This window comes from Vigna angularis, chromosome 3, assembly GCF_016808095.1.
Source record: "Vigna angularis cultivar LongXiaoDou No.4 chromosome 3, ASM1680809v1, whole genome shotgun sequence".
Lineage (NCBI taxonomy): Eukaryota > Viridiplantae > Streptophyta > Magnoliopsida > Fabales > Fabaceae > Vigna > Vigna angularis.
Genome location: NC_068972.1, coordinates 22,442,251 through 22,452,902, shown reverse-complemented (window position 1 = coordinate 22,452,902; position 10,652 = coordinate 22,442,251). Strand labels below are relative to the sequence as shown.

Genomic DNA, 10,652 nt, shown 5'->3' with positions numbered 1-10,652 from the left:
ATTCGATAAAAATATGTCATTATTTTAGTTTTTTAGTGAAAAAGATAAAGCAAAAGTCTTTCATTTTTTACTAAAACTTTTAAACTAATTTTATATTTTCCAAATATCAGTTGAACTTACAATCTCTCTCTTATTCTCTTCTAATTTTTACCACTGGATCAATTTTATAATTTCAAAAAAACTGTCAAATATTCTGTTTATTTAATATATAGCATGCAATAAATTATTTTTTGTAAAAGATAAAATATAAAATATAAACTCCTTCATTCTAAAATGCTTAATAAACTATTTCAAATATATTTTACTCTTTTAATTCATACTTAAATTACGTATATATCTGTTATGATTTTATTATTTTTGTTATTTCTTAAACAAATTAAAGTATATTCATGTGTGAACAAGTAGATAAGTAGGGATAATGTTGTACCTTACGTAGTGCTCTTTTTAGCTGAAAATCCTATGGAAATCAAAAGAGGAAGTATTTTTGAAGTGAATTTCATTCTTCAGAGGCTATAGTAGAAGATCATGCAAAGCATGTTATATTTCCAGGGTGTAAGGCGACTATTGAATACTTTAAAAAACATCGAGGTGGGTAACATGAATTCATTGACATGAAAAACAAATCTTTTGTAATCACATGAGAAGAAAAAGTAATAGTAAAATATTGGTATTTAGAATCCCGATAAAAGCAAGAGATTTCGTGCCAACAAGTTATAGAATGAGAATGTTATAAATGTTTCAACTCTGATTGTGCAACACATAAACACATAACAGACTTTCGTGACGATCAGAAAAGAAAAGAGAAGAACAAATATCTGAAAACAGAGACAAAATGGGTGCTTCTCAATCAATCTCAGAAAATTCTATCCACGAATTCACTGTAAAGGTACAGTTGTTTGTTCTAAGTTTGAATCGAAACAAAAGTCTAAAATGATGTGTGAAAAAAGTAAAATGAAGAAAATCTTGTAAATTTGAACGCAGGATGCGAGGGGCAAAGATGTGAACCTAAACGCTTACAGGGGCAAAGTTCTTCTTGTAATTAATGTTGCTTCAAAATGGTTGGTTTTATTTTTTAGAACATTGTCTTGTATTCTTGCTTAGTGATAAAAAGAAAACAATTTTTGTGGCTAACTGAAGTGAGAAACAGTGGATTTGCTGATGCCAATTACACGCAGTTAACTCAGCTTTATTCGACATACAAGAGCAGGGGTATGTATGGTATTATTTTTGAAGTTGTTGACATCAGATAGGTTGGTCTAAAAGGAAAGTTATAAGTGTTTTGTTTTGTTTTGTTGATGTTAGGTCTTGAGATATTGGCATTTCCATGTAATCAATTTTTGAAGAAAGAGCCTGGGACTAGCATCGAGGCACATGACTTTGCATGTACAACATATAAGGCTCAGTATCCTATTTTTGGGAAGGTATCTTCCTTCTTCTACTCTCTCAAATTCACATCAATCAAAATAACACTCATTTCTTCCTTTTATTATCAATACCAGTATTATGTTGGTGTTTGTCGGGAAGATTAGATGATATTGTCAGTGTGAAAGTAACTATAGTCTTATTTTTTTTCCCAAAACATAACAGAGGATAAACAAGTTGTTCTTATATGCCTTTGAACACTCTTGTGAGTCTAAGTTTTTGGTGAATTTTTACCGTGCTTTACCTTTGAAACACTTTTGACTTAGTTATTCCAATTGCATAATATCCAAACAGTGAAAACATATTGTAGATTAACAATTTCACTGATTTACGATGAAACACTCTAATTAACGTTTGAATAATGATAATCTTATGGTTTAAATTGTTGTTTTTTTATGTGTAGATACGTGTGAATGGATCAGACAGTGCACCAGTTTTCAAATTCCTGAAAGCACAGAAATCTGGATTTGTGGGATCTAGAATCAAATGGAATTTCACTAAGTTTTTAGTTGATGAAGAAGGCCACGTCATCAACCGTTATAGCCCAACCACCAAGCCATTAGCCATTGAAGTAACACATATCTTCTCTCTCTTTCATGATTTGACATACAATAAGGAGATAACCCTAATTATTTAAAAATTATTTTGAAAGCTAGAATAAATGATCCAGTTTATTATAACCAAAAATAATATATTTTAAATTTAGTATAATAAAATAAAATTTTAATAATTTTTTTTAAATTTTATTTAAATTCTATTAATAATTAAAGTAACTCAGCATAAATTTAATTTTTTTACTTCTTTTATAAGTTTTTAATATTTATTACACTTACTTTACCATGTATTCTAAAACTAAATCCATCAAAACCCACCAAAGCTAACTTAAATTTATTAGTATACTTTACCATAAGTTTTGATATTTTTTCAGTGAGTGTGTCAATTTTTAATCAATTACTTATTAATCATGATTTGTGATTAGTTGATGTGGTAGTGCAATATCCACTTGTAAAAGTTGATCACTTAATTTTATATCTACTAGTTTTTCTAACATAAATTAAAAGGCTTGAGGTACGAAACTAAAAAGGTTTTTTGTTTTCTTCTTTGACAGAAAGACATCAAGAAAGCATTGCGGTTGGCTTGAAAGACGACTCTACAATTATTTCGAACGATTGCTCGTGTTCAAGATATCTCAAAAGAAAAAGAAAATGAAAAGATTATGTGATTGATGTTTATTCTATTCATTATTTAGCTTATCTTTATGTCCATGGTTTTACTTGTCATGTTGTATCATTCTATTCTATTATTCTGTTAAATTTTATTCCAAGGAAATTATTATTCAATTTGTTTTTGCCATGTAAGCATATGTCCCTTTGTACAACAGAAACTTACGGTGAAAAAATAAATAAACCCTTTATTTCTTTCCACATTAGGGAAATTGAATTCTGGTCAACTGTTGACTTTACCATGAAGTTTGAACTTATATGTTCCTAATTATTGGTTATTTTTTTTTATATTTCAAAACTTTGATTATTTAGTAATTTGAAGATGTAAATATATATATCTAACTATACTTAGTATGATGTATTAATTAAATTTAAAGAAATCATAGCTTTGATTACAGAAAGTATTTATAATGTGATGTTATTTAGATATAGAAATGAAGTGAAAGAGAAGATTGTGGAAAACATTGAATAATTTATAAGGTGTAGATAGAATTTCCTTGTCAAAAATAATGAGAAAACCAATGTATAACATAATTGGAAGTGAAGGTTGAAACATATATAAAACCTATTGTTATATTTATTTGAGAAAAATTCAATCTCCATCATTTTTGTTTTCTTTTATTTCCTTAAGTCAAATGCATTAGTTAGTGTCCTCAATTATTATGTTTTCTTTTCTCAAGTTTTGAGACAATCTTTAGTGTTGTATGAAGAGAAGCTTTATCATGCGAGATGTGAGTTATCAAATTTAAGAGGATTGTTATAGTTTTGATAAGCAAATGGGGTACACAATCACAATGCACCACAAATATCTTATCCTTGCCTCTCAGAAAAGGACATCAAACCATTTTTACACAAATTCTCTTTCAATTCTTTTTAAGTTATGACTTTTGCTTCTTTCTATTCATTTATTTATTTATTTTTTTCACAATAATCAGAAATTCATGACAAAAACTAATGCATGACAAACTAGTTGATTGAGTCCAAAATATAGTGTAACTGAATTTACTACTAATTAACATCCTCTAATGATTTATTAATCCTCTTTCGGGAAAAGTCACCGGCCGGTTGAATTGGTGATTGATGAACACATCTTGACTAACTTCAACAGTTCATAGTTTTGTTTTACATTTCCATCTAGAATAAATCTTTTCATCTTTTTGGCGATGAAAATTTTCTCGTACACTTTTCAATTTTCTTACATACACAGAAAATCAGAGTTGATGGGTCCTGTGACAGAAAATTCATAGGCAGAGACACACGTGTTAGAGTGAACGTGCATAGCCCAATGTATCAGCTTTATTGAAGGTGGCCCAATAATGTTGAGGCTGTCCACTTCCAGAATAGCAGACATGGCAATGTGGGACTAATCTTTTAAATGTGAGGGTGAGAGCACGATTTGTGAAGATGAAATTCAGAAGGAAATGAAGGTCTTCAACATTAGGTGAATGTGAAGGAATTTGACTGGTGCCGGAAATGAAAAGAGGAAGGCATGTCAGGTCGACAACGACAACGACTTGGTTTTGCTTTGAGGCAACACAGAACACGTGATCATGGCCACTACTAGAGGCACAACATTGCCTTCAACAAAATGTCCTTTGAAAAATCAAAACACATGATTGTGTTATGACCTCGTGTGGAAAGGCATGTTCTATTTTAGGAGTATTCAACATCAAACCCAGGACGAATACATTAATTGCTTACTAGTAGTATCCAGGTACATTAAATTTACTCCTCACCCCCCACATATTTATGTGAAATCTCACTTTTTCTCATACTTCTTTTTCTGGGAGGGTAATGTGGATGGTATGCTAATAAAAGCTGGTGTTTTGATTGTTTCTTTTTGTCTTTCACCGAGGTTATAGAATCTGAGTGATGACAGTGTTAATCACTGTACATAAAACATAGTATGGAATTTGAGGTCATTTGAGGTTATTGGGAGAAGGAATATTTTAACAACATAGGAAGAAGGGACAAAAGACAGTGTCGTCTGTATTCTATAACCATAGTGTACATGAGTCAGCTTGTTGAAGCAGAATAATTAATGGTGGTTTAGTGATCATGATGATGATCAATGAATCATGTCAACCATGACTTGGACTTAAAAACTCTAGCATCCTTATTATTGAGACATGATTAGACTTACAATACTTCATCCACCGACTGGTTTAGTATTTTATTTGACCTATAAGTTGGCTGATTAACAATGGTTAGGCCTATAACATATTGTGTAACTGTCATTAAGAATGTCTTTATCTGCTGACAAGTTGCAACCACGAATGTATTTGATTGTATTTTACATTATCACCATTGGTGTGTGATTTGTTTTTTTTATAGATAGAACGGGTTTCCATTGATGTGGTATTTAAAAATGCAAAAGAAAATAAAACAAAATAGAAGATAAGAAACATTGTAGCAAAGTTGATGCAGACACATCCCACAAAAGAGATAGGCATTGACGATGGGGCGACAAGGATGACCCTTGGTCAGTAATAGTGGATGAGTAGTCCCTCTCAAGCGTGTTTGGCAAAGGAGACAGGCTCATGGGTGTAACTTTGTCATCTTAGGTGGATGGTGGCACATGTCCCAAAGCTGCAATCAGAGGCCAGAAAAACAAAAGTCATCTACCACAATTTTTCTTCCTTCATATCTTCAAATTCTTCCCCTATATATATGGTTCAGTCTTCCCCTTGAGTGTTCAAACACCAAGAAAAAACTTGAAGGAGAGAAGAAATGGCAGGCAGTGTATTCTCGGTTAGGAGTTCAAAGCTTCGATCATGGGGGAGGTGTTCCAAACAAGTTCGCCAGCAGAGAACACGGCTTTACATAATCTGGAGATGCACTGTGTTACTCTTGTGCTGGCACGAGTGAAGTTGAAGAAATGGAAGAACTAGAGCTATGTTCAAGCAGAATTTGGGGTTCCATTTTTGCTGAACACGATCATGTGAGAGTTGTATTGCGAAAAAGGGAGAGTTTAGGGGGTAGAGTAGGCAACTAAAGGGGCTATATGAAGCAGAAGTTCCTGCTCAACATGTAAATTTAGAAACTAGTCTGTTGATAATTCAAAATGAAGACACATCTCAGCCTCTCATGTTTGGTGTTTTTTATATCACACACACTGACATATAAACATTGCCTTTGCTTTTTAGTTTTATCACTTCTGTGTCAACTGACTGGTACTGAATTTTCTGGGGTAGAAAGTTTCGTTCTCTTATTAATGTCATTCTGAAACTATCATGACCTATTTAAGAGAACATAAGCTCCATTCTTCTTTCTCATCTATGTCAAAAACACGATAGCTTCTTTGTCAATTGATGATGACATGACCCACTTCACGATCATGCTGCTGTAGAAAATCTCATCCTAAATCACTTCTTTCTTTGTCTATAGAAATTGTTTTATGTCTTTTGGATTCTGTCTGTATTCAATCTATTCTTCTTTGACTAAGGATGTGTTCAATTGAGTCTTTCTTTTGTTTGTTGCAGATGGCAAACTAACTCATAGAAGAACAAAAAGGATTAATTTTCCAACACATATGCTATATACACTGATGATGATGATGATGTGTTGATTTTCTATCATGGAACAGATGAAATGCTAACAACTTCCACCAACTTTTTATTCCTGTGAAAGGAATTTTGATCAAGTAATTAGCAAACCTAAGTCAAAGTAATTGTTACTAGACACTTCAGGAAACTAACTAGTAAGCTCTCTTATTATTTGGGTGTTCATATTTATCTTTCAAGTTTCACACTTTCATTTCTCTATTAAACTTAATAATTCTATAAATTATTATTTTATTATAGTATTTTATTTGTATTATTATTATTATTATTTCAATATAATATTTTATTGTAAAATGTAGTTATATATCAGAAGATTGTAGATGAAACAAGTGAGTGTTAAATAATATTTTCTCTTAAGCAAACTAAGGAAAAGACATTTCTCATACATAACTAATAAAATCAAATGTAATTTGACAAATGGAAAATGTCTCACCCTCTTGGTCATGAGTTGGTCTAACTAGTTTCCTTAGTAGTTAAAAAATATGACTTTACTCTTTATTTTTTAATTAGGGGATGAATGTAAGAAATGGAAAAAGAAGAAAATGAGAAGTGAAATAAAGAAAAAAAATTGTGAATGATTTAATTGATATAATATATTAAAAAATATAAAATGATATTTCTAATAAATTGATTAAATAGTATATTATAATTTTATTATTGTTAATATTAATATTATTTTAAATATTTTTTAATATATTATTTTTATTAGTATTTTATTTATTTAGTTTATATTTATTATTATTATTATTATTTTAGTTACTTTTTCTTTTATTACTGTTTATTATTTTTAATTTTTAAATATTTTATATTATTTTAATTTTATTAATGTTTTATTATTATTATTTTATTATGTTATAAAACATAATAAAGAATGTTTCATTCATTGTTGCACTCCCTTGCACACCATCATAGCATTACTCCATCATTGGAACACCACGTCACAATATGATTATACTATAACATATAACAACACATGCATCATAGTCAATCCTAAAGTCAACGAATCACATAATCGATTACCCCGGATTATGTGAAAAAAACACAGACAAAAAAACACATGCTGTAACATGTCAGAGTGCTCATATGTAAAGAGTATATATTTATTTAATTATGCAGAAAAATGTGGGGTAAATATATGAATTGTTAATATTTGGTGTATATTTTTCATTCTTTCTCTTCAATTCACCTCTTTCTCCTTACTTCACCTCAAAACATCTGACCTTTTATCTTCTCATATTTATCTGCACATTGTGGACCCAAACTCAAAAACATTATTACCATAAAAATAATAAATTAAAGATAAAAAAGCTTTTATAAAAAAAATCATAGAAAGATATTTAAATTAAAGAATAATTCCTTGAGTTTTTTAATATTTTTTTAATAAAAGTGTTTTTATCTTTAATTTATTATTTTTAATATATTTAGTTTTAATTTGAATTTTAATATTTAAAAAAATAATTAAAAAATATTACACTGCATTATAAAGTATTTATCATAAATTAAAATATAATTATATATTAAAAAATATTTATTTATTATAACTTTCTAATTATAATTTATATATTTAGTGGTATCTACTTATTATAAATGTTAGTAACATAAAACAAACATTTATGATGTATAATGTTCATATTAAAATTCTAGTTAAATCTTATTTATTCTCATAGAATAGAAAAGTTATTTAACATTTAGTTTTCATATTAAACATTTGTAAAGTGTTAGTTGTTGCAGAGCTTAGTGATTTAAAAATCTAGCATAAAGGCAACATATAGTGATTTTGTCACATATGAGAGAGCAACCATAACTTTAACTTTCAATAAAATATATACAAAATTAATTGGTGATGGAATAGAACATGATGGCACACAAAACATAAATAGCAAAGAGCCAAACAGTAGAAAATCTGAAAAACACAGATGTTTCTAAAAAGAAAACCTTTTCTTTGGTCAGACACGTGAACTGGTAGTGTGGATGGAAAAACCTAACGCGCAAAAAAAAGAGCGCTTTTACGTTTCCTCCAACATTATTTACTCACATCCTTTTTTTTTATTTCACCACACAATCAAATGGTCATGTCATATATGATCAATCATTTTTCTGGCTTCATGTCAGAGCTTGTAAAAAACTTAACTGGTTGCAATTTTTAAATTTTATACAAATTTCATGTTTATACTTTTTTTTCTCTTAAATTTCACTGTTTTAATTGTAAAATTTATTATCTTGACATTTATACAGTTTAAAAAAGAATGACAATGATAGAGTTTAAATCCAGATCATAACGTTTATTGTTGAGGGTAGTTGTTTCCTGCACTTGCATATACTTTTCATACATTTTGTATAAATTTTTAGTTTTTAATTATGCAATTTGTAATATAACTTATTTTTTCTTTTAAAATGTATAATTCAAAATTTTCTCGTAACATTCAACTATGATTGTTACATTTCACTAATATAAAACAGTTAATTTAAAGAAACTATATAAGATATTATTATAAATAATCCAAAAATAACTTATAATAGCAAAATATATAGTAAAACTTTGACTATTATAAAAACTAAACAAAAAATGTAAAAGGATAATTACATTAACCAATGAAACATGAAATCAAACATTGTACTCTATGACTTAGCTTTACCTCTTTCTAACACCTGCTCACTAGAGACATCCCTCAAGCTCAGACTATTTAAGTGATCATTGCAAGAGAGAAGAAACAAAACAGATAAACAACATAGAGAAGAAAATGTAAACTAATGTACCAAAATCAATCATAGATCATGTTTATAGAATTAGACACATAACACATATAAAAAAATCAATCCTAAGTTATACATTTTTTTTATCTAGACTTTGACCATCCAGATACATGTATTTGTTATATATATTAGTTTTATTGCAAAAGTTAAAATTTGATTTGAACGTTTGATTTAAAACGTTGGAAATTAATTAGCAACGGGAAGAAAGTTGAGCAATGTTCAATTCCAACGGTAAAAATCTTTATGATTTTTTAATTTCTTTTATTTAATTGATTCTTCCCTACCTCTATAAATAGGGAGTCTTTTCCCCATTCCAAAACACACCTAAATGAGTCTTCTCTCTTTCTTCTCTTTCCTTTTCCTCTTCTAAAATTATTTTGGATTATTCTTATACTCTGTTTAGAGTTTCTTGCTAGTTCTGAGATCCTCAGAAATTCTGAAAAGTTCCTGTTGTATCCTGGGGGACTTGCGCAACACACCGCGGATAAGTCCTTAAGGACAGTGACTCTACACGCCTAAGGAAATTTTGTTCGTGATTCTGTCAGCTTTTTACAACAATCTTAAGGATTTATGGCTGACAACAACAACAACTCAATCCCGGAGAATCAAAATATTGTTTCCGGAACTTAGACGGTCTTCGCGAAACCTTTCCCGTATGTATAAAAAATTGAAGTCTTCTTTGGTCAGAATTTTCGGCGCTGGCAAGAACGCGTGTCAACCCTCTTAGACATGAAGCGAAAGAAATTTGGGATTCGTTGATTCTCAAATACACTGCTGAAGATATAGTCAGATAAAGATTCATCATTGGCAATTACTATCGCTGGGAAATGGTTGAAGATAAGGACATAAAGTCGCAAATTAATGAGTACCACAAGCTACTCAAAGATATCAAAGCGGAGAATGTTCTTCTTCCAGATGAGTTTGTTTCAGAGCTTCTGATAGAGAAACTATCGCCTTCCTGGACTGATTACAAGCAACAACTAAAACATAGGCAAAAGCAAATGTCACTTTCAGAGCTGATCACTCACATAATTATTGAAGATACCAACAGGAAATAATGTGCTGTTGTGAGGGCCAAAGCATTGTCTGCAAAAGCAAACATGGTAGAAGACAAACCTGCTCCAAAAAGGTACGAACACAAACCTGATCACAATAAGAAAAATAATTTTCGAAAATTTCGCCCCAAACACATCTAACCCCACATTTAAGAAGAAAGGAAATTGCTTCGTATGTGGAAAGCCAGGCCATCATGCACAGCAGTGCAGACGCATAGTAAGAAACGACAATCCTCCTAAGGCTAATATAGTCGAAGAAGATGACATTATTGCTGTAGTCGTTTCTCAAGTAAATCTGATGACAAATGTGAGCAAGTGGGTGGTAGACTCTGGTGCTACCAGGCATATCTGTGCAAACAAAAGTGCCTTTACCTCTTACACTAGTGTAGGGGATGGAGAAGAACATGTCTACCTCGGTGATTCTAGGACCACTCCTGTTCTGGGAGAAGGAAAAGTTCTTCTCAAACTCACATCTGGAAAGACTATGGCCTTGAGTGATGTGCTATATGTGCCATCAATCAGAGTTAATTTAATCTCTGTAGCACTACTAGGAAAAGTAGGGGTTAAAGTGTCATTTGAGTCTGACAAGATTGTAATGACAAAAAATAATGTTTTGTGGGGAAGGGATATTGTGA

At 30.4% G+C, this 10,652-nt stretch overlaps 2 protein-coding genes across 2 annotated transcripts; both read left to right on the top strand.

Annotated features, from left to right (window-relative positions):
- The first annotated feature begins 747 nt into the window (after positions 1–747).
- Positions 748–2,824, top strand: LOC108325906 (probable glutathione peroxidase 5). The gene is made up of 6 exons (XM_017559039.2): positions 748–886; positions 982–1,058; positions 1,148–1,209; positions 1,303–1,421; positions 1,826–1,993; positions 2,531–2,824. Exons 1-6 carry the CDS (start codon positions 833–835, stop codon positions 2,561–2,563), a joined length of 513 nt encoding a protein of 170 aa, XP_017414528.1. The 5' UTR covers positions 748–832; the 3' UTR covers positions 2,564–2,824.
- Positions 2,825–5,136: 2,312 nt separating this feature from the next.
- Positions 5,137–5,796, top strand: LOC128196015 (small polypeptide DEVIL 14). Its single transcript, XM_052875434.1, has one exon. It carries the CDS (start codon positions 5,376–5,378, stop codon positions 5,511–5,513), a length of 138 nt encoding a protein of 45 aa, XP_052731394.1. The 5' UTR covers positions 5,137–5,375; the 3' UTR covers positions 5,514–5,796.
- Positions 5,797–10,652: the final 4,856 nt, after the last annotated feature.